Source organism: Letharia columbiana (assembly GCF_014066305.1).
Source record: "Letharia columbiana isolate WasteWater2 chromosome Unknown Sc0000038_s0, whole genome shotgun sequence".
Lineage (NCBI taxonomy): Eukaryota > Fungi > Ascomycota > Lecanoromycetes > Lecanorales > Parmeliaceae > Letharia > Letharia columbiana.
The window spans coordinates 378,535-401,492 of record NW_023501082.1 but is presented as its reverse complement, the minus strand read 5'-3'; the positions used below and the strand labels follow the sequence as shown (position 1 = coordinate 401,492).

Sequence of the window (22,958 nt, the reverse complement as noted above, 5' to 3'; positions counted from 1 at the left end):
ATTTTTTTAATTTTAATAAAAAAAAAATTTTTTTATTATAAAAAAATATTTTTTTTTTTTATTTTTTATTATAATATTTATTTTATATTTTTTTTAAAAAATAAAATTTTTTTTTATTTTTTTTTATTTTTTTTTTTTTTTTTAATTTTTTAATAAAAAAAAAAATATAAAAAAATTTATTAAAAGTTATAAGTTTTAAATAAAATAAAAATAAAGATAAAAATTTGATTTAACTATAGAAAATTTTAACTCTTATAAATTTAATTTAATAGGGTCTTTACTTGTGGGATAAAAAAGAAAAAAAGGAATCGCCCCCTGATATTATAGTACGTCGCGAGAAGCCAGATGAGATATTTATTTAGTTTGTTAGTCAACTAAGAGGGTCTTGAGCATCGAGACACACCCGTACCGTTCTCCAAGACCTATCAGTCAGTCCCGCGGCCCTAAGGGTCTTTTCTCACTTCCTCCACATCAACGAGCTCTGCAGACACCTTCTCTCTCCCCATAGCCTCCATCTCTGTCTCTATAGCCACCACTTTTCTCTCCATTGCTGAAAACTCTCTGACGTCCCTCTCCTCCAAAATATCCTGCATCTGCTCCGTCGCCGTCTTCAGTCTCTCAATTTCCGGATCAATCTCTTCCTTCCATTGGCGTATCCCGTACTCGTCGTCATCGTCGAGAGATTTAAGTATGAACAGCGATGCATTGATCCTAGTCTCATGTGGCTCTGGCGGCATCGCAAAGAACATGCGCTGAAACTTTGCAATCCCCGGGTGAGGGTCTTCCCGTCCTTCTGCATGGATGCAGAGAGAGTTGACTTCGGCGCAGGCTTCGAAAGCCGCTCGATAAGATTCCACGGTCGAGCTCAGGACGTCTACTACTGCTGTTAAAGTAGCTTTGACCACGTGAGCTGACGACATGGATATAGATGCCTGCGGGTGGAAGACTTACGGTTAGGGTCGCCGGGGAAGCTAAATGGGAGTGGGAAAGGCTTTGGGGGAGTATCCATTCCTGAGGATTCCTCTTCAGCCGAGAAGCTTACAGCGCAAAAGTAGGACTGTGCAAGAAATTGGAAGTAGTGAGAGTCGCCACGTATTACAGTGGTATCAAAAGTCGCAGGACGACAGGATTGACTCTCCACTCTTATTTTTGAGGGCGAAAGACACGAAAAGGGCTACTTTTCGTACACGATAACAAAAACTGCAACGACAACCCAGTCCTTCTCCGAGTACATTCAATTCCTAGCACGAAAGTTTTGCCTATTGGCCGAATGGAGCAAGTATCTACTACGGCTTGGCGCCCACGACACCTTCAATGATAGGCTCAAGCTGCTCCGGGATGGTACTTCAAGATAAAAAAAAAAAAAAAAATTTTTTTTTTTTTTTAACCAACCAACTGACGACGGTCCGACGTTACTGCTGTTGATGCGTCGCCTGATTGTTGTAAGAGTGTGGACTATTTAGATATGAATTAGGTCGACTCATGGGATGACGAGATTTACACATCAACTAGAGCGAGCCTGTACAGTAGTCGAACTGAGCTGGTGCGATATTTGCGTGGGGGCCTATTGCCTATGGGCTGTCATGAGAAGTGCTCCCCTGTGCGTGAGCTTGTAAGCCTGTCGGACTCTTGTCGCTAATGCGGTGTCGTCTGGGCTGTCGTTTGCTATCATCCTCTGTTCACTCCATTCTCAAGGGCCTAAGTCTTGGCGAGCTCCAGGTTTCCTAAGATAGGGGCCCCCAGACGTCGCGCTGCTCTTCTGCTGTTCTACGTTCGCCTCTTGCTCTGGCTTCCTGGTGTCTCATGGCGAAGACCTTAGCTCATTGAGAGTCCAGGCGTATTGTGGCACCAACTGGTATATTTCTCGTGGCCTCGGTTGTTACGTATGGACTACATGAAGATTTTGTGTTCAGTCGAAAGCACCAGTGATGCTGCTCACATGTGCTGGTATGCATAGAAGTCGGTTTGGGTTGGTTACTGGACTGTAGAATGAGGCTGCCCTGTTCCGGGAACATGGCAGGACGGACAGAGACAGTACAACATAATCATGACGGTCATTCCTTGAAGGCAGAGGGGTACAATATCCTATTATGTCGCATTGGTTTTATCAATTCAAGTTGATATTGCCGAAGATTGGAGTATGATGGCCATGATCCAGTTTGCTGTTTCAGGCGCCAAGAAGAGTCCCGAGCAGGAGCGAGGTTGGCGCCACCAGCGCGGCTTTGAAAGCTTGGCGGCTTTCTCGAGAGTAGAAAGTAGAAACGAAAGGAGTGAAGATCTGTGATCACTGATCAGGTGAGTCGTCGTCGATCGCCACTCTGATCTGACAGAATCCAGATGAGATCAGCGCATTTACTTGCCTTGTCAGGAAATCAATGACTGCCGGGTTGATGAAACGGCGATAAGAAAGTCCATTCTGATTGGTGACCAGAGAGACGGATGCAACCTGAGAGTGCCAAGATATATGCACGTGCTAACCGCACAAAGGACTATTGGCTCCGCTCATGCTCGGAAGATACTTCAGATTTCTGGGTTCATCTCATCTCTCGACCCCGGGTCCTTGTACTCGGATTGGCGGGAGGCATCGTATCGCACCGCAACCTTTGCCTAGTCTGTCCCGTCTTCAGATTGAAATTTCATAAATGCAAGTTTGGCGGTTATGCGTTTGCTTTCAATAGAGTGTGATGGACTCAATCCGTTAGACCGCCATGGAAACAGATTTGTGTCATATCCGTATCATTTTCGTTTCATGCATACGGACATCTCTAAGATTATAGCTCGGCATTCTGTTTCATTGGTCAAAACGTCGCTTCTCACACCACCTGAAAGAGAAAGAGGCACGGGCTCCCATGCTCTTACTCTGCCTCCATGACGTTACAACAGTACTTCTCATATATTCCCGCAAATATGGAGTATTCCGAGACGGACGTCCGACAAAGCCTTTCCATCAAAAGCTGGGCGCCCCACGGCTCGCCCATTTTTCTGTTTCGTCTCTTGTTGTAAACCATCAGACGTTCTGCGCTTCTCAATGTTAGCCAACCTGTCGCAATATGTCATTCGAGCTTCCACCGAACAACTTTTCGCAAGCTGAGCTGAACGCTTCCAATAAGAGCCCCGTCTATGTGGCTGTTGCTGTTGGCTTCGCTTTCGCCACCGGAAGCGTCATACTGCGTACTTTAGCGCGGCGCAAGTCTAAAGCTACTTTCGGATGGGATGACTACAGCATCATCTTTGCTTTGGTGAGCTCTCTTGCCTTTGAACTCCTCTCCGATATACCACGGAAGCGCTAAGGTCAAGAGTAGTCTCTTCTCTACGCGCTTGACGTCTCGGCCGTTCTATCTGCCGCAAAGTATGGATTGGGTCGACATCTTCCCGCTGTACTTTCGACCGTTGTTCCTTTCCAAAAGGTCGGTGTTTTCCATAAACAGGTCCGCACACCTTTAGATTGACACAGTCAAGCTGGGAATCGTAGTCCTCACGCTCTGGCTAGCCACAGCCGCTGCGACAAAGGCGTCTCTTTTGTTGCTTTACTATCGACTGTTCTCTCCATCTAGGCGATTTCGCCTAGCCGTTCGCCTTGGCGCCGTAATCGTTTTTGGCCAATGGTTCAGTCTCACGTGTATAACAATCTTTCAATGCAGACCTGTCGCGGCCTTCTGGAACCGAGCTATTCGGGACGCAAAATGCATCAATCTGCCTCATTTTACCATCACCAGCGGGGTATTGAATCTCTTGACAGACGTCCTCATCCTCTGCCTTCCGATCCCCATGGTTTGGGGCTTGAATACTACTAAGGCTCAAAGGGTCACCCTGACTAGCATATTTCTACTGGGAATATTGTATGCCCCGTGCCTCCCTCTACCTGGAGCAGTATTTTTTTGACTGACTAATTTGCAGTGTATGTGTCATTTCAATCGTACGGATCAGCAAACTTGCTGCTGTGAACTACGATGATCCAACATGGCGTCTTGTGGACGTATATGTTTGGACCAACTTGGAGGCTAGTGTAGGCATAACCTCGGCCTGTCTTCCCACCCTGCGTGAGTACTCATCTTCTGGTCACTACAAAGCTAAGACTGCCAAAGGACCACTCTTGGGAAGTTTCTTTCCCGGTGCATCAACGGCAGAGTCCTCCGACAAGAAAGACAGCCAGCCTAGCTCTCAGCGTGCAGCTAAGGCCCAATTTCATCGTCTTTTTGAGGAGTCAGGGCCGGAGGTCACGCCTCAAAGTTTTACAAGAGGGACAAATGACCCCTGGACGAGCCCCGACTTGGCAGGAGGCAACGAACTTTCCAGCATGGACAGGGCTCCGACAGGACCGCTTCACTCTGTGAATTCCACTAGTCAAACCGAAGATCCGCACTATCCCACGAGAAGTACCCGGAGAGCCAACTATGAATGAGCGTGTCGAGTTGCGGTTCTTTATGCGATACACTATACTGCATGCCTACTGAGGTTCCAAGATGGGCCTGGGTTTGAAGAGAGAGAAGGCGAGATATAGGAATAGTTGGTGGACTGTTGCGAATGTCCTTGTTGCAGCAAAGAGGTTGAGCCTTATCTCTGAAGGCTCGAGATATATGAAAGAAACCCGATACTGTATCAGTCAAGGGGGGGGGGGTTTTTTTAAAAAAAAAAAGGGGGGGGGGTTCTTTTGGGTTTTTTTTTTTAAGGTAAAAAAAAGGGTACAATCCTTCTCTGTTGATTGTCACCGTGTTCTTCGCTTTCCAACTTTCCATGTCTCAAAGTTACCATCTCTGTCATGTTTGAAGATATGATCAGATAGGGTACGGTGTCATAGAATGTATCTTCCACCGCACCACAACAAAACCCTTTATCAGAATGCAGTACATCCTCCAACTGCGAAGCGCACTTCTTTTTTCCCTTTGGCCGCGTCCAACCCCATCGCAGCCACCGCTATTCTGGCCCTAGTTCCAACCATCTCAACTCACAGCCCCGATCTCCACCAACAAATTTGCCGTCCCGTCCACGCATATATTGACTGCGACCGTGCCTACTCTTCTCGCAACTTCACTGTCCCCCCCGCTGTACCTAAAGCTTCGACAGTAAGTGTGACAGTTCCACACCCCGGCACAATGACCCTTAAGAGCACTGCTCCCTAGCTCTACATGTACCATCCCATCGGTAATTTTGACGACCGCCACCCCTAGCACGATGCATCAAACGCTCACCCCCGCTTCGATCATTGTTCCGGCTACCATTCCGCCTATTTTGACCTTGCCTTCGACTAGCACTTTGAAACTTGCGCCTATCACTCGTACTAGCACCTTCACCTTGGCCTACCCACCTTGACTTGGCGACGCTATTACTAGGTACGTAACATACTCGGATACTTGATGGTTTCAACGAACATACCCCAATAAAAGAAAAATACAAAAACAAACAAACAAAACAATACAGAACAGGCTATTAAAAAAAGAACACAAACCCACCAATTAACCTAGCGCCCCAAAGGAAAGACAGGGCAAATTAGCCCACACTCGTCAATATATTAAGCTAATAATCCCCTTGAATACGGTCGAAAACCCTTTTTCTATGATCGGATGGCCCAGGTCGCGGATCCTCTCCTTTGCGATTTTACAGAATGGAAATACCGAACAACCCCAAGTAATGCAAATTACAACATACCCCTAGGGGTATGATTCAGTAATAGGATATTCGGTAAGATTCATAGTTCGGGGTATGAATTAGTAATAGCCCTGGTTTCAACGCTGCACCCAATCGCATCTCGGTACTGCATCTGGCATCACCACTGCATGTTGGCATTCCTCTGAACTTCCCCGCGAGAAAAATGTTCTTTCGCTGATGAAAGTGCTGTCCGTCTCAGATCTAGCTAAATCTAGCCCGAATGGAATGCTGCAGATATGATTTGATCACGCAGACCCTTTGTCTGTGGATGCAAAAGCTCTTTTCTTGAACGTAGGGCCAAATTCGTGGCAAGAACGCCTTCAGTTTCCTGCTATCTAACCAAGAGAGAGTGAGAACATTAGACTAGAAATGTTTAAACAGTCACAGCAGAGCTTTGAGAAACCAAAAAGGCCTGCTTCAAGTCTGTATGCGCTTACCAATTTAGCATCATAGAGTAGCGGCAGCCTCTGTCAATGAACCTAATCGCTAAGTACAGGATGGAAAAAAAAATTGTGGTGGATGTTAAATCTCCAGAAGGCTCTCCGTCGGGCTGTTCCAACTGAGTCATTTCTTGGGATAGGCAATCTCGGCCTCCCCGCGGCCCACCTGACGCGTACTCAATGCCCGTCTGAAAATTCGTCGTCTCATCAACATTCTCTTGATATGCTCTCACTTCAGGCTCCGATCACTATCATCCTGCGCAATCGCCGCAGCCGATAATAGTAAAGTTTTGACTCTGGCGGCCAATCAGCTCTTTGAGAAGGGAGCCACCGAAGTCTTCGGATTCTTCGTCGTTGTCAAGCCAGCTCAAGAGCTGTTGCTTGTCGTACGTATTATTATCGGTGAGCTGCTCGGTGAAGATTTGTAGAATAGCCTTCTTTAGTTTGTTATCGAGGTCTTTGCATCTGATGGCGAGGTTCACACGCGACTGCATTGCGATGTCGAAGGTAAGGATTTGGTTTGAGGTTATGATCAAGATTCCTTCGTAGTACTCTAGGACTCGTAGGAGGACTGCGATGATCGGTCAAACCCGGCAGTATGATTGGTACTACAATTTTAGCTGGGTGTCTTACTAGACATTAACGTATTCCTGTCGAGGTTGGCGGTGTTGCTAGACAGTAGACTCCAGAAACACGTCTGCTTCGTCACTATCCGAGCAATCAGCAGGTCTTCACAGAAACTTCCAATCTTTGCTCGACTCACAACGGGTAGCTACCCTTTGCTTATTTGATGACCATTTTTTCCTTGCTTCTGATTGTCGACCGAGGGAGCTATGACTACTTGAAGATCTCAAGTCTTCGTCATCATCGTATGATGAAATTAATCTACGGATTCCTTTGGATGGCACTCATCACTTACTTGATCCGTGGTCGCGATCTTGCGTACTACGCTTCTCTCTGCCAGAAGATCACCCTCATAGTCAAATTGATTTGCGGTCCTTTTCTCTCTCGACAGAGCTCGCGAAATCGCTCACCCGCTTGATCAACTTCTGCTTCTTCACGTTCACGCATCCAGTGTTCATGTGGTCTCAACACCAAGTTAAAGTTGCGGTTGTTGTCACCCGGGTATCTTTGATAAAGACATCTGATTTCTAGCGGTCGGAGACAAGAAGCGCAACTGGCGTCTTGCACTCGTAGCATACCAAGGTGCAAAGACTCGATGAGCAGTGCACTTTTCACTCTGAGTTTTCAGATTCTCCACCTCAGCATCGTTAGCGAGTGCTTCGGAAAAGTGAACTTTCCCTCCCCGTTCCATGCACTCTCATTCGCCACAACCTCCTTGTCATTTCCCTTCACGTTCGTCACCCATACCCCACTGCCAGTCACCGTCCAAACGATCACCTTTCCAGCCTTCAGGCCCTCAATCTCCGACTCCCATTCCTTCTGCTCGTTAATGTTCACGACGACAAGATTGCACCAACCATCTTCATCCACACAAGCACTGACATCCAACCATCCAACCTCCCTCATCGCTCCGAGCCATTTAGGTTCCGTCTCTCCCTTATAAGCCCCACATTTGACCCACGCGCTCACCCTCTCTCCTTTCATGTACTTGGAAAAAAGCCACAACGGCCACCAAATCGTCTGCTTCACCATGCCTTCCTTACTGGTCAGAAGAGGGCCGAGCACATTCACGGCCTGCGCAAGACAAGCCATGCCCAGTTTGTCGCTCTGTCTCACGAACACGTTCAACCATATGCCCACAGCCAGTGCATCACTTAGGGTGTATCTTTCCTCTCCTCCCTTCTCACCTTCTGCACGTACTGGGTCCCAGACGTTCCATTCGTCAAAGCAGATCTTGGGCCTCCATGATGGATCTTTGATGACCACTTTGTTGGCGATCAAGGCGGCATCTATGAGTGCGGAGGTCGTTTGGATTGCTTTTTCAGCGGCGAGTGGAGCGAGGGCGTTAGGGATGTGGTCCTTAGCAATGGTGTAGATATGGATGCTGTGCATGTCTATGAGTGGTGTTTTGGGGAACGGGGAAAAATGATCCGCGATGGGCTGCAAGCAGTGGTGGAGGACATGGGAGTCCCAAAGTGTGCCAGCTAGGCCATCGGAGCCGCCGAGGATGAGTTTGATGGAGGGGTCGAGGAGTTTCAGGGCTGGTCGTGCGGCTATCAGCAAAGAACGAGAGTGGAACACCTAGTGGAAGAAGAGATGTCATAGGAGACTGTGCAACTACGTACCTTTGGCCCACGATAAGGCTTGTTGAGCGTACTGTTCGGGAGTCATCTGGTTGACTTGCCATTCTCCCCACATTTCGTTACCTAGAGCCCAGTATTTGACCTGTGAATGAGATATCTCAGTGACAGAACGAATAGTGATCGACAGGCTCGTCTGAAGGAGAGCAACACCCACAGAGCTGGACGTACTTACATTGTAAGGCTCAGGATGGCCGTTCACTCGACGCAGATTGGCGTAGTAAGTGTCTCTTGTGCCATTGCAGTATTCCAGCCAGCCGAGAGCTAATCCCGTTATTGATATTGAGTACCAATACACTAGTCAGGGGTCTCATACCTTCGTCAAGAGTCCCTTATTGCAGTTTAGCAACATGCGACCTCGGAGACTAAAGTGACATACCTGTGCCAAAATTCAGACAGATGTAAGGCTCGGTCCCAAGCACCTCGCACCATTTCATGAACTCGTCTGTGCCAAATTGATTGGTCTCTGTCGTGACCCAAGCTAATTCAGGCCTTCAGGAATTTTCAGCTCTCTGAGGCGAACAAACCGGAGCATAGTACAAGAGGGCATTGTGCTCACCTTGCCGGTCGATCTTTTTTGGGTCCAACGCCATCACGCCAATGATAAGTAGCGCAGAAATTGCCGCCAGGATATCTGACCACAGGCATTTGCAGCTCTTTCAATGCCTTGAGCACGTCCTTGCGGAAACCATGTTCATCTGAAAGCGGATTGTTAGGATCATAGACGCCCCCATAGATGCATCGTCCCATGTGCTCGGTGAAACCACCGTAAATATTTCGATCGATCTTGGAGAGACGCTTGGAAGTGTCTAAAATTATTGACGGAGTCTCGTCGTCGGAGACTCTGGTGAAGGTGGCCATGACTGAAATATTGTGTAAATGTACTCAAGTTTGGACTCGAATTTGAGATGGGGAACAAATTCCCTACGTATTATTATGTCTGACTCACGGAAACTCACAGGTGCGTAAAGTTTGTGTTGAGGTGGGTTGGCAAGATGCGCTGGCACTCGAAATGCGCGTCAGTTGTAAAATATCGGCGATCGCGAAGGGAATTTCCTGGCTGTGTTGTCAAGTCTTGAGCGATGCAAAGTCATCGGATCAGACCAACCTCTTATATGTACAGGAGAAGTATCTCAAACAGAGCCTTTGCGCAATTCTCAATATGCTCGTGAGGTCGTCATTGCCTCCAACTAATCCCTATTCAAGTACGCCAAGACTTGGCCAAGGTAGCAAAACTCAATCTCAGCTGTTGCCCCCATCGTCGGAATTCAGAGATAGCACGAAGTGTTCTAACCGGATACCTCTAAGTGCCATAGCTCTTAGCTTTCAATGGCCACGCTGAGGTCAAGAGACTTCCCTATTTTCTAATTAATTATGCTAGATTTTTGTGACGTGCACTTGCATTACCGCCTTAAGATATCGTACCGCATAGTCTTTACTATTCCACCCAACAAAATGGCAGCCAGGGCGAAAATGGATTTCAGCCGCTTCCAATAGGCGACATATCAAAAGAAGGTGACCGTCGAAGCGGCATAGAACCGTCCGTTAAGATTTCGCCAACCTCGCACCGACGAGCAGAACTTTCTGCTCTCTTACGCTCAAATACTATGATATTTGAATCTGTGAATAACATCTTACGAAATATGAAGCCTCAAATTGGCCGATGGTTAGTGGGTCCATTATGAGGCCATAGCGTTGGTGGCTGTTTGATCAGCCGTTCGCTGTTGGTACCCTTGTTGGTACCCCTGTTGGTACCCCGGCAAGGGGTTGGGGACAGGTGTCCAGTACGAGCTATATAGCCACCTGTTTTGCACCTGTCAACGGCTCTTCATTCGATTTCGTCTCTTTCAGAGCCATATCATTTTTCTTTTATCAGTCATTGCGAAAGGATATTTCGACTATTTCAGCCATGCGGCCATGAAGCTATTCAGCCATTCCAGCTATTTGAGGCCACTGCAGTCACATGGATATTTCAGCCCTATTTCAGCCCTATTGCGCCATCGGCCATCAGAGGCTACTCAGCCATTTCCAGCCATATCACATAGGAATTGTCCAGCATACCAGCTATTTGAGGCTATTGCAGTCACATAGATATCATGCAGCTATTCAGCCATAACCACCAGCCATTGGAGCCATGTCAGCCATTGGAGCCATTCCAGCCATTTGCAGCCGTACGGCCATGCGACCATGCAGCTACCATTTGGATACACACTTCAGCCATTCCACCTACAACTATTCGCCTCAGCTATCGCAGCTACATTGATATTCCAGTCACTTCAGCTATTTAGGCTATTGCAGCCATGTGGATATTTTCAATCATTGCAGCTATTTCAGCCATTTCGGCTATCGCAGCCATGTCGCTATTTCAGCTATTTCAGCTATTTAAACTATTACAGCCATATCGCTATTTCAGCTATTTGGGCTAGTGCAGCCATGCGGACATTTCAGCTATTTGGGCTATTGCAGCCATATAGATATTTTCAATCATTGCAGCTATTTCAGCTATTTCGGCTATCGCAGCCATTTAGCTATTTCAGCTATGTCAGCTATTTGAACTATTGCAGCCATGTGGCTATGTCAGCTATTTAAGTATCGCAGCCAGGTGGCTATTTCAGCTATGTCAGCTATGTCAGCTATTTGAGCTATTCAGCCATGTGGCTATTTCAGCTATATCAGCTATTGCAGCTATGAGGGCTATTAAGCTATTGCAGCCATGTAGCTATTTCAGCTATAGCTATTGCAGCCATGTGGCTATTTCAGCTATTTCAGCTATTGCAGCTATGTAGGCTATTGCAGCCATGTGGATATTTCAGCTATTTCAGCTATTTGAGCTATTGCTGCCATGCGGCTATTTCAGCTATTTGGGCTATTGCAGCCATGTCAGCTATTTAAGCTATTGCAGCCATGTGGCTATTTCAGCTATGTCAGCTATTGCAGCTATGAGGGCTATTGAGCTATTGCAGCCATGTGGCTATTTCAGCTATGATGCAGCTATGTGGGCTATTGCAGCCATGTGGATATTTCAGCTATTTCAGCCATTTGAGCTATTGCAGCCATGCGGCTATTTCAGCTATTTGGGCTATTGCAGCCATGTCAGCTATTTCAGCTATTGCAGCCATGTGGCTATTTCAGCTATTTCACTATTGAGCTATTGAGCCAGGCTATTTCACTATTCACTATTGAGCTATTGCAGCCATGCGGCTATTTCAGCTATTTGGGCTATTGCAGCCATGTCAGCTATTTGAGCTATTGCAGCCATGTGGCTATTTCAGCTATTTCAGCTATTTGAGCTATTGCAGCCATGTGGCTATTGCAGTCAGTCAGCTATTTGGGCTACTGCAGCCTTGGAGATATCTCAGCTATTCCAGCTATTTGGGCTACCGCAGCCTTAGAGATGTCTCAGCTATTCCAGCTATTTGGGCTATCCCAGTCATTTCAGCTATTTGAACTACCGCAGTCATATCCAGCTACTTCAGCTATCGCAGCCACGGGGATGTTTCAGTCATTCCAGCTATTCGGGCTATCGCAACCATGGAGATGTCCCAGCCATTTCAGCTGTCCGGGCTATCGCAGCCACGGGGATGTTTCAGTCATTCCAGCTATTCGGGCTATCGCAACCATGGAGATGTCCCAGCCATTTCAGCTGTCCGGGCTATCGCAACCACGGGGATGTTTCAGTCATTCCAGCTATTCGGGCTATCGCAACCATGGAGATATCCCAGCCATGTCAGCTATCCGGGCTATTACAACCATAGAGATGTCCCAGCCATGTCAGCTAGTTGGAATATCGCAGACATGGGGATGTCCCAGTTATTTCAGCCATTTGGGCTATCGCAGCCATGGAGATATCTCAGCTTTTCCAGCCGTTTGCGCTATCGCAGCCATGGAGATGTCTCAGTTACTTCAGCTATTTGGGCTATCGCAGCCACAAGGGTATCTCAGCTATCGCAGCCATGGAGATGTCTCAGGATTTCAGCTAATCGGGCTACCGCAGCCATAAAGAGGTCTCAACGATTCCAGCTAATTGGGCTACCGCAGCCATGGAGATGTCTCCGTTATTTCAGCTGGTTAAGCTATCGCAGCCAGGGGGAATTTCAGCTAATCCAGCTAATTGGGCTACCGCAGCCATGGAGATGTCTCAGTTAATTCAGCTACTTGGGCTACCGCAGCCATGGAGATATCTCGGTTACTTCAGCTATTTAGGCTATCGCAGCCTTGGAGAGGTCCCAGCCAATTCAGCTATTCGGGCTATCGCAACCACGGAGATGTCCCAGCTATTTCAGCTACTTGGACTATCGCAGACATAGGGATGTCCCAGCTATTTCAGCTATTTGGGCTACCGCAGCCATGAAGATATCCCAGCTATTCCAGGCTATCGCAGCCATAGAGATGTCTCAGTGATTTCAGCTAATCGGGCTACCGCAGCCATGAGGTCTCAACGATTCCAGCTATTTGGGCTACCGCGGCCATGGAGATGTCTCAGTTATTTCAGCTGTTTTGACTACCGCAGCCATAGGGATATTTCAGCTATCCCAGCTATTTGGGCTACCGCAGCCATAAAGATGTCTTAGCGATTCCAGCCATTTGGGCTATCGCAGCCCTGGGGATATCTCGGCTATCGCAGCCATACGAGATTTTTCACCTATTCCAGCCATTTGGGCTATCGCAGCTATGGGACGTCCTTATCACTCCGACTATTTGGGCTACCGCAGCCAGGGAGATGTTTCATCTATTCCAGCCATTTAGGCTATTTCATCGGGCGATGACGCATGCGCGTCAAAGCCTTACATCAGATGTGAAGCCCCACCGAGGGCCATGATTCAGGCCAGTCCTTCCGCAGAGGGCTACAACTTGGTGTTGAGGGCCATTATTCAGACCAGTCCTTCCGCAGAGGGGCTACAACTTGATGTTGAGGACCATAATTCAGGCCAGTCCTTCCCAGAGGGGCTCAGTCCTTCCGCAGAGGGCTGCATCTTGGTATTGAGGGTCATTATTGAGGTTATTATTCAGGCCAGTCCTTCCGCAGAGGGGCTACAACTTGGTTGAGGGCCATTATTCAGGCCAGTCCTTCCGCAGAGGGGCTGCAACTTGGTTGAGGGCCATATTCAGGCCAGTCCTTCCGCAGAGGGCTGCAACTTGTAGGGCCAATCAGGCCAGTCCTTCCGCAGAGGGGCTGCATCTTGGTATTGAGGGTCATTATTGAGGGTTATTATTCAAGCCAGTCCTTCCGCAGAGGGGCTACAACTTAGTGTTGAGGACCATTATTCAGGCCAGTCCTTCCGCAGAGGGGCTACAATATCAGCACGTGACGCCGGCGATTCCTACCGCCTTTCGTCACTCACCCAGCCTACCTACCATTCACTACGGCACCAGCACCTTCCAGCCCATCCGCGCTAGTGCTGCCGGTCCCTACTACTTACTACAATAGATACCGTTAGGATCCTCCTCGAGACCTTCGCCCTCTTTGGACGACGTCTTGGGTTATTTGGGAGTTTTTCTAGCGCTGAGGGGCCTTTTTTGAACTATTTGCATATCCAGAAAGGTCTCAGCTGCCCCAGTGTTGAATATGCCCAATCATCTATCTACATATCTACTTATGCATGCGTTGTTCTATATGGCCTCACTGTTTGCGAGCACTAATCGCAACAGTGGGACTGTGGGTTAGTGGGTCCATTATGAGGCCATAGCGTTAATAGCTGTTTGATCAGCCGTTCGCTGTTGGTACCCTTGTTGTACCCTTGTTGGACCCCTATTGGTACCCCGGCAAGGGGTTGGGGACAGGTGTCCAGTACGAGCTATATAGCCACCTGTTTTGCACCTATCAACGGCTCTTCATTCGATTTCGTCTCTTTCAGAGCCATATCATTTTTCTCCCACCCACCCACACCTGTATATAGCCTCATTTCACTCCAGGGCATGTCGCTCAGACATGGGAGTTTTTCTAGCGCTAGGGGGCCTTTTTTGGACTATTTGCATATCCAGAAAGGTCTCAGCTGCCCCAGTGTTGGATATGCCCAATCATCTATCTACATATCTACTTGTGCATGCGTTGTTCTGTATGGCCTCACTGTTTGCGAGCACTAATTATTATAAAATAAAACCCAATCCTTTTTTTTTTTTTTTTTTTTTTTTTTTTTTTTTTTTTTAAAATAATAAATATTTTTTTTTTTTTATTTTTTTTTTTTTTTTTTTTTTTTTTTTTTTTATTTTTTTAAAATTTTTTTTTTTTTTTTTTTTTTTTTTTTTTTTTTTTTTTTTTTTTTTTTTTTTTTTTTTTTTTTTTTTTTTTTAAATTTTTTTTTTTTTTTTTTTTTTTTTTTTTTTTTTTTTTTTTTTTTGGGGGTTTTTCAAATTTTCCCCCCTTTTTTTTTGGGGGGTTTTTTTTTTTTAAAAAGGGTTTCTTTTTTTCCCCGGGGGCCCCCATTTTTTTTTTAATTCCTTTGGGGGCCTGAAGGGGGGGGGGGGGGGTAGGGGGGGGTTTTTTTTTTTTTTTGGGGGGGTTTTGGGGGGGGGGGAACCTTTTTTTTTATGGGGACACCGTGATCCCTCGTAACAGGTATATTTATACACAAGGGCGATGCCGCAGCCTCCACCTGCTGCTTTAGACGCTCTTCTTGACTACCAGCGTCAAAACCGTAGCTGCATCAAGACGAATTGGCGCGGTTCTTGAAAGAGGAGTGGGATGTTGAGGTCCACAAGTCCACCGTCTGCAGGGCTCTAGAACAGGCTGAAGTCACACACAAGAAGGGTCAAAGGATCGGTCCTCAAGGTGACGTGCTTCGTGTTGCATGGCAGGCGTTTGCGAGTCAGGTCAAGGCGGAGCAGCTGGTCTTTATCGACGAGTCGTTGTTCAAGCTGCAAACGATGTGGCGGTCCATGGCCTATGCTCCTATCGGTGACCCTACTCGATATCATAGTGATATAAGACGAGGTGATACTGTCAGCATTCTACCTGCATACACCACTGCAGGCTACATATTTGACGGCGAAATTAAGGCATTTAAACGAGATTTGGAGCATTTGACTATGGAGATAACAGAGTAGTTACAATGAAATACTACGTAATATCAATCAAAATCCTCCACCTTCTCTATGACAAGAGTGGCAAATACGTTCTCTACAATTTTCTATGAATGGCGCTAACAAAAAGTCGGAGGCGGAGCTGAATCAGCTTTGCCAAGCATTCTTATTTAATAGCATCCAGCGCGCGTCATTGATCTCGCGTTCTTGTTCAAAATCGAGTATACAGCATAGGCATGTTTAAGCACAGAGACCACAACCATCATGACATCTCCCTCCCTCGATAATGACAGAACTGTAAAAGCAGAGCTAATTGCTCCCATACCAACCCCGCATTGGGGCGCACAATCCGGAGCCGCTTTCACAGTCCGCGCAACAACCACCATCGACGCCCGACCTCAACCTGTGCTCGATGCTCTTTTGGGCACTTCCACCTGGCCGCATTGGAACAACTTCGTCCCTCGAGCCACCCTCTCCAACCCTTCCAGAGACTCCGATGATCCCAGTCGACTGCATCCTGGCACGCTGTTCACGGAACACGTCGACATGGCCGGTCGCGGCAGATCTACGATTGTCAAGATGAAGCTGCTCATGACCACCCTCGACGAGGTGAATGAACCGGATAAGAAAGGCTTCAAGGTGGTCTGGCTTGGCAAGGGGTATCCGGACTGGGCGCTGAGGTCGGAGAGGGTGCATGAGATCTACGCAGAGGAAGGCGGAGGAGGAACTGTCTATGATGTCTACGAGACTTTCAGCGGGCCCCTAGCTTGGGCTGTGAAGATCTTCGTAGGGAGGACGCTTGTGAAGAGGTTTGGGCAGTGGAATGGGGAGTTAAAGGCGTATTTGCAGGGGAAATGTTGAGGAAAGCTGAGCGAAAATCCAGAAATGATACTTTTTGAGTGTTTTCATGTCTGTCTATCTATCTGTTGGTGATGCTTCGCATGTCTGCAAAGTCTTCACGAGAAATATTGCCCTCGTCGCACCCCAGCACAACAATTCAAATCAAGTCCGCTGAAAGGCCGTGAGATCATGAGAGAACGGCTGCACAAAACAGCCAATCAAGCGTCATTCGATGTTGAATCGATCCTCTTATCAGAAGGCTGCTGTTTCTCAGCGAGACGCTTTCTTCTTATCAGTCGCAGAACTCGCAAACAAATCAAGATACATGCAATCCTAACTCCCTAGCACATTCATACAGATTGGGTTTGCTGGAAAGTCATACGGTAAGGATTGGACGGCTTTCACAACGGCCAAACATGCGTCTTCCCACGTGGGGGTCTGTCCGTGGACAGCCCTATCCCTAATCCTCCCACCAGTCGGTTCGAGGTTGGTTGTTGGTATTTTCATTATCAGCATTGTGCCCGCGACCGACGTCTCTCCGACTGCATTGTGGAGTGGAGCCGTAGTCTGCGCCATTGGATCTCTCTGCTGGAGGTGTAGTGGGATATGCAGAGTAATAACCTCGTGGTGGGAGCTCATGTTCACGGCTCCTGGTATGTGGTTTAGTCCCGGTCGTCACTCTCCTGTCATAGCAGTCCCTTTTGCCGTCATCGACCTCACTCCTGGACCCCAATTAGTATCTTGCGGAGTAAGCCCCGAGAGTTCACGGATGGGTGCTTAGAGCTGTAAGACCTACGATCGATATCTTTCGTGACGATCGTGATCGCTGGTAGCTCGTCTGTGTTGGTCGAAGGCTGTCTGCGCGTACTTGTGATGTGCAACCGCTTGTGGCAGGCTATGTTGCCCGTAGGGGAATTCATCTTCGGCGTCCGTTCGTAGGGACCCATTGCTGTCCAGGGATCAATACAACATTGAGATTTAGGCATGAAAGGACTTACGCGTAGGCTGCATCTGCCAGATCTAGCGCACGACCAGACATATCGGCATGCTGGCTTGGTAGTAGACTACCCGTTGCATGTTCATAGTACTCCTTTTCCTCTGCATCCAGCTTTTCAATCTCCGCAGCGTTTTTCCGCTTTGCATCAAGGTAGGACTCGAGTGCTATATTTCTGTGCTGTGTGCTATCAACATATCTAGCATGTGCTATGTCTCTCCCACTATTTCGGGGGAAATTTGGGTTACTCCGGCGATGCCTTCCATTGATCATCCGTTCTTCCGCTCCATAACGCTGGGCGTGAATGTGGTCGTATTCGGCCGCCATACCTGCGGGTGGTGGATGAGTGGCATCAAACCATGCCAGATTTCGGGTGCGATGTGGTCGGCGGGGCGCTTCTGCGCGGAGTCGTTCTTCGCGGAGCTCATCATCACGGTTACGTTTCCGTTCACTGCGGGTTTCTACCACGTTCCAGTCACGGTCTGCCATGGTGACGAGGACTTCGAAGGGTAGTTCGGAGGGTAGTCAGTACAGATTTTCAGAACTAGGAGGATGTGGTTTGTGTAAGAGTACGGGAGAAGCGACAGGTGTGAGCGAAGTGTTGGAACATCAGCATTTCAACCACCTCTTCATGCGAAATTTCTATTACAGAAGCATCAGAGAGCTAGGGTCTTGTTCCACAGTGAAAAGGCTCTCCGGTACGCGCAATATAGACGGACAATATAGCTAACGCGGTGGCATGAGCTAGAGTCAGATCACGAGTGGTTTAACTAGCCAGTACAAGCAATCAATTGAGCACCGGGTTACCCCTCATGCAGGCGGACTGAGCTGTCCCTGTCGAATCGCTCCAAGTTCGGCATTTAAGGGCCCACATTCTATGGACTGCAGATGGTCACATTCCCAGAATTTGTGGCGTTCTGAGCTCGATATAGGAGCAGAATGAGTCAATCATGAGGGCAACCCGACCACACCGCAGACTTTCAATGGTGGGAGTTCGACCAAGCGCTTCGGTAATGCTCGTACCGGGACGAGGAAATGTGTTATTCAGGGAATTTCGGGTCAATGGATGGCTGCGAGAAGCAGAGCAATAGCCAAGCAGCTCTTCTCGAAAGCGAGCCACGCCCGAGTGGGCCGGATAATGGGCGGGTTTCAGTGAGTTGGACCAAAGATTGGACCTCAATCCGTCGGTAATGAAGGCACATGATTTCAGGTCAACTAATTGCCAGCAAAGCTTGGCCACCGGCTACAACTCCCCATACCGGGCTAAGTTAGCTCACCGGTCACTGCTGGCCAAAGAAGCCAGCGTAATTTGGTCTTTCCGGGCTTGAAGTCTCTTCTTCCACTTCGTGTTGGGCTTACTAGGAAAAGAGCTCGACGAATGATTTCTTGGAAGAGTAACTGGAACCTACCATCCAGACTTCACACCTGTCTTTGACTTCGGAATGAACGCTCTACAAGCTTATTCACCCACCTTTACTTATTCTGTGATGTGGAAATGAAGTGTTCTGCAGGCAAGCGGCCAAAATCGCAAAGCGTTTCGCGCCATCACACTAACCATTCCAGGTTAGAGCAGGCTCGCCCTATGCCAAGCGCCTGTACGGTAAGTAACTCTAGGTTCCTCACGGCTCATCGATTCAACACTTTACATCTCACAAACAATACGAAAACCTTCTTCTTGCCTTCACCAAACCCCTCATCTACATCGTCAGCCAGGAATCTACAGCCACCTCTCCTCTCTGCTATTCCTTCTGCAGTCTCTTACACGCATTCATTATGTCAGACATGTCAGACCACAGCGCGCTGGAGCTGCTTTTGCCCGAGGTGCAACAGCTAATCCTCTTGCGGCTGGACTTTGTTACTCTACACGCCCTTATCCACGCCTCACCGCGTATGTATCAAGTCTTCAAACTCAACAAAAGGATCATCCTCTCAACGGTGACACGTCAGCAATTTGACCCTGCTACAACACGAGCCGCTCAGGCCATCGAGAGATTGTATTCAATCGAACACCCTCCATTCTCACGAGGCACTCTACTTCGCATGTTCTCTACCTTGGATGAACTAGACGATTCCTCGGATCCAGTCCTTCCGCTGCCCGTGTCGACAACATTGGGCAGGCTTGATGGAACGATCAGGTTCTTCACCGATGACTATACGCGGAACACCTTTCCCATCCTGGTGCAGCTAGGACAATCAGGATTTGTTACGATCGAAACCGAGTACGAGCAAAATCCCCATGGGCCCAAATCAGATATCTCAAGGAGCGAGTCGAATCGTCTCCGCCGAGCCTTCAGCCAATTCGAGACCTACAGACAGTTCTTTAGCCGATGTTCTTCGGACTTCAACCACGGTCCTCGACAGTGCTTTGGTGGACCGTCTCTGACCGTTTATGAACAAGCGAAAATGTTTTGTCAAGACATGCCGGCTTACCAAGCTGCCGAGATCGCCTGTGTTAGAGACTACCTGTATCGCCGTTTGCGAGGTGCGCATGATCAGGTGGAAGATGAGGTCGTACAAAAACTGCAGGCCGGATGTCCTGACCCCAGAGACAAGTACCAGGGCCTCGACTGGGACTGGGCTAATGGGGGGCGCCATCAATATCTGGCAGACGACGAGCACATCTTTGGCTACAGCGGCAAATACCTGCAGAACTTTCACATCGAATATCTTCTATCACTTGGACTACCTTACATCCGTAGAATACTGGAGTCGACTGGCGATAAGCGTCAAGACCTGCTGCTTCACACTGAATCCCGCTGTTATACCCATCACCAGACAAATTTTATCACAGCAGCTCTCGGTCTTGACCCTTTGGACAGCAATGACGATCAGTACGGTTGGTACGACAGAGATATAGATTCCTGCTTAGACGAGAACGGCAAGCTGGATCTTCCTCCTGGCTGGCTATGGGCACATACCGGAGGCTATTACCGTGGGCTTGTGGACGTAACTGCTAAAGGCCTGAGGGACTGGGGCTATGTCTTCTGGGATCTAGAAAGGCTTCAGGAGACCGGTGTTCTAGACCTGGAGTAAGTGTCCTTGTTCTACGTAGAGTGCGAAGCTGACTTCTGTACTGTCCGCGCGATGTGAGACGGATCGAGTTCGACGACTATCTGGCGAATAAAAAGCCAAGTGTCCACGAGCGCTGGATCGGCCCGAAACCATCTCGCACTAAAATCGAAGACGATGAACAAGAAGAACTTGACGAACAAGAAGAACATGATGAACAAGAAGGACATGATGAACAAGAAGGACATGATGAACAAGAAGGACATGATGAACAAGAAGAACATGATGAACAAGAGATGCCAGTGGAGTGAACAAGGCAGCCAGGTTGAAGTAGGAACGCAAGACAAAGATGCGACCTACAAGCTGCCATTAGCCCTCTCGTTGGCAGGGAAATGGCTCCGGGAGGCTGGGATTGCCATTCTACAGGCTGTAGACATCCGCTCGCGCCAGCAATCTTCTGAGAGGTTATCGAACATCCTGTGATGCAATCAGTCCGGCCATCATTTGATACTGATGGCCACGAAGGACTTTCAAGCAGTGTTAACGTCTCAATGTTCCTTGAAGCACAAAAGGCATGCGCAACGTTATCTGATATGCTTCCGTTCTCTTCAGTCCTCGATCGCAACCATGAACCAATATAACCTGCTGCTAACAAAGCGGAGCTACCCACGGGCGGATATTGCGATTGAGGCAAGGATGGTATGAGTCGAAGCCTATCGTAGATTCTGCATAGCCGTGTTAACTCTTCGTTGTAGTCTTCCATCTGTAATGAGCTCATGACAGACTGTCCATCACCCATTCCCCTCCTTGCCCGGAAAACAAAGATGCCGTTCAGAGATCAGCACATATCGCGGTTGAATGTGGAGGGGTCTGGCCCTAGTGATGGTGGGAATGCCACTGGATCTTTAAGAAGGAGCTTTCACCGCCAAAGAGATCATTTTGGCAGCGACTGTCACTATATTAATGATAGTTAGTCGATGTGTTTGTAGGCCGCCTAGGCAAACCTCGACGAAAGCTACGATAAGAACATACAGAAAATCATTTGCTTCTTCATCTCTATTCTCTCAATTCGTAATGCTTTGCTTGTTCTACAAAGACCTTACGATATAGCAAATGCCCATCTTCAGCTCGCTGGCATAAAAGTTCAGATCAAGTCCGCAGAAAGCTCGTGGAATAAAGACAGGACAGGTGCAATAGCTAATCAAGCACCGCTTCTGAATAAACAAAGCAAGGTCACAGTTTGGTCGTCGCAAACAGTCCTCCCTCCTCCCTTCTCGAGGCTTCTTGCCCTCAGCGACCGCCATATGCCTCGCCTGCCCCATCATCATCCTCTTCGGGAGGCGTGTCCAGCCTGTCACAGTAATAACCTGGCGGTGGGAGACCCTGATTCCTGCTCCTGGTATGCGGTTCAGTACTTTGTACTGGGCTATTGCTATAGCAGTCTACTGTGTCGTCGTCCCTGGGGTCGCTGTATTTCTTTCAGTATCTCGCAAAAGATGCAAGAAATGTCTATTCACTGGTGCATTGGGGTGTAATACTTACGATCGGAATCTTCGGTGTCGAGCATGGTCAGCTTGAACTTGTCCATGCTCCTGATAGGCTTGTTCCGCGCTATCCCAATGCCGCTGTTGGGCCGCCACACTGTGGTAGCCGTATTCCATGGTCAGAAGTCTTTCTCGATTGGTCGCGTTGCTAGATTACCTCAGTATAATCTGGACTGTTGAGACACAAGGTAGCTTACTGGTAGTTGGGGCCTTCCCGGTCCCTGGCGAGAGGCAAGAGGGTAGCATGATGACGTGGAAGCATACCGCCTGAGGTAGAGTCGTAGTATTCGCGCTGGTTGTAGCTAAGACTCTCATATTCTTCTGTCGCTGATTTTAATGTATCGCCGTACGCTTCCCGTGTTCTGTCTCTTTGCCGATTGCTGGTTGTATATTCCGCATGAATTCTGGCTCTCTCGCTACGGCGAGGAAAATGGGGGCTGCCGGTGTGCTGCCCGTCCACCAAGAGTTCTTCATGTCCGTATCGTTCTGCGTGATGGCGGGCAAAGCTTTCCTCTGAGTCTGAAGGATATGGTATGTTTTGCCGAAAAGAGGCCCCGTCTTGGGTACGAGTTGGCAAGTCGGGGCCTCTTTGGTGGTGTCCGCCCTCACCAGAACGACGATCGCGCTTCATGGAGACGGCGACTTCGAGCATTTACCAGTGAAGTCTCTTGGGATAATGAGAGTCTGTTTTCTTCCTGAATCGGGGGAGTGGCTATGGCGAAGAAAAATGAAATCTTTATAGTGATAACGAGCGCTCTTTATGATGATCAGCCTCCCGGAAGCGGGGATAGTAGCCCAGATCAATCCAATAACGCCAGGATACGAGCTTTGACTCTGTGTCATCTGGTCATTTCTTAGCAGTCACAACCTTCCGAATCAAGCCAGCATGATGTGTGTTGTTAGTGGATCGGAAGACAATTCACCTCGGCGTGCACTTTACCAAAGCTATTGATCAGCTGCCTCATTTCCTCAAGGTCTACCTATAGGAAACAGTGACGGTACAAGAGGAACAATGGGGACCAGTAAGAGGGGCGAGCCTGTCCATAGTGAAACTACTCTCAAACCTGCATGATTTTAGCCAGTTGCTGACGGCGCTTCCCTACCGACTGCAGTTCGCCACGCCGAGATGCGTCTCTTGCTACCTTCGGTGCTCAACACAAAGCTGGTCACTGGACACGGGGAAGCTCCTATACGAATTTGT

General features: G+C 48.2%; 9 protein-coding genes across 9 annotated transcripts; 4 read left to right on the top strand and 5 right to left on the bottom strand.

The window, feature by feature from the left end:
- Positions 1-443: 443 nt before the first annotated feature.
- On the bottom strand, positions 444-1,009 carry HO173_009299 (uncharacterized protein; the record flags this gene model as incomplete). Its single annotated transcript, XM_037311190.1, has 2 exons — positions 444-895; positions 952-1,009. The coding sequence occupies 2 exons, from the start codon at positions 1,007-1,009 to the stop codon at positions 444-446; spliced, it is 510 nt and encodes a 169-aa protein (XP_037162057.1).
- A 2,041-nt stretch (positions 1,010-3,050) lies between these two features.
- HO173_009298 (uncharacterized protein) lies at positions 3,051-4,402 on the top strand (the record flags this gene model as incomplete). The annotated part of the gene is made up of 5 exons (XM_037311189.1): positions 3,051-3,239; positions 3,303-3,407; positions 3,460-3,839; positions 3,898-4,040; positions 4,086-4,402. The coding sequence occupies 5 exons, from the start codon at positions 3,051-3,053 to the stop codon at positions 4,400-4,402; spliced, it is 1,134 nt and encodes a 377-aa protein (XP_037162056.1).
- Positions 4,403-6,337: 1,935 nt separating this feature from the next.
- Positions 6,338-6,580, bottom strand: HO173_009297 (uncharacterized protein; the record flags this gene model as incomplete). The annotated part of the gene is made up of 1 exon (XM_037311188.1): positions 6,338-6,580. One exon carries the CDS (start codon positions 6,578-6,580, stop codon positions 6,338-6,340), a length of 243 nt encoding a protein of 80 aa, XP_037162055.1.
- Positions 6,581-7,334: 754 nt separating this feature from the next.
- Positions 7,335-9,211, bottom strand: HO173_009296 (uncharacterized protein; the record flags this gene model as incomplete). Its single annotated transcript, XM_037311187.1, has 6 exons — positions 7,335-8,251; positions 8,336-8,435; positions 8,526-8,614; positions 8,667-8,681; positions 8,730-8,842; positions 8,910-9,211. The coding sequence occupies 6 exons, from the start codon at positions 9,209-9,211 to the stop codon at positions 7,335-7,337; spliced, it is 1,536 nt and encodes a 511-aa protein (XP_037162054.1).
- Positions 9,212-15,634: 6,423 nt separating this feature from the next.
- HO173_009295 (uncharacterized protein) lies at positions 15,635-16,231 on the top strand (the record flags this gene model as incomplete). The annotated part of the gene is made up of 1 exon (XM_037311186.1): positions 15,635-16,231. The coding sequence occupies one exon, from the start codon at positions 15,635-15,637 to the stop codon at positions 16,229-16,231; it is 597 nt and encodes a 198-aa protein (XP_037162053.1).
- A 439-nt stretch (positions 16,232-16,670) lies between these two features.
- On the bottom strand, positions 16,671-17,693 carry HO173_009294 (uncharacterized protein; the record flags this gene model as incomplete). Its single annotated transcript, XM_037311185.1, has 3 exons — positions 16,671-16,932; positions 17,007-17,159; positions 17,209-17,693. 3 exons carry the CDS (start codon positions 17,691-17,693, stop codon positions 16,671-16,673), a joined length of 900 nt encoding a protein of 299 aa, XP_037162052.1.
- A 573-nt stretch (positions 17,694-18,266) lies between these two features.
- Positions 18,267-20,237, top strand: HO173_009293 (uncharacterized protein; the record flags this gene model as incomplete). Its single annotated transcript, XM_037311184.1, has 3 exons — positions 18,267-18,356; positions 18,768-18,804; positions 18,985-20,237. The coding sequence occupies 3 exons, from the start codon at positions 18,267-18,269 to the stop codon at positions 20,235-20,237; spliced, it is 1,380 nt and encodes a 459-aa protein (XP_037162051.1).
- A 153-nt stretch (positions 20,238-20,390) lies between these two features.
- Positions 20,391-20,696, top strand: HO173_009292 (uncharacterized protein; the record flags this gene model as incomplete). The annotated part of the gene is made up of 1 exon (XM_037311183.1): positions 20,391-20,696. The coding sequence occupies one exon, from the start codon at positions 20,391-20,393 to the stop codon at positions 20,694-20,696; it is 306 nt and encodes a 101-aa protein (XP_037162050.1).
- Positions 20,697-21,503: 807 nt separating this feature from the next.
- HO173_009291 (uncharacterized protein) lies at positions 21,504-22,409 on the bottom strand (the record flags this gene model as incomplete). Its single annotated transcript, XM_037311182.1, has 3 exons — positions 21,504-21,681; positions 21,756-21,905; positions 21,955-22,409. The coding sequence occupies 3 exons, from the start codon at positions 22,407-22,409 to the stop codon at positions 21,504-21,506; spliced, it is 783 nt and encodes a 260-aa protein (XP_037162049.1).
- Positions 22,410-22,958: the final 549 nt, after the last annotated feature.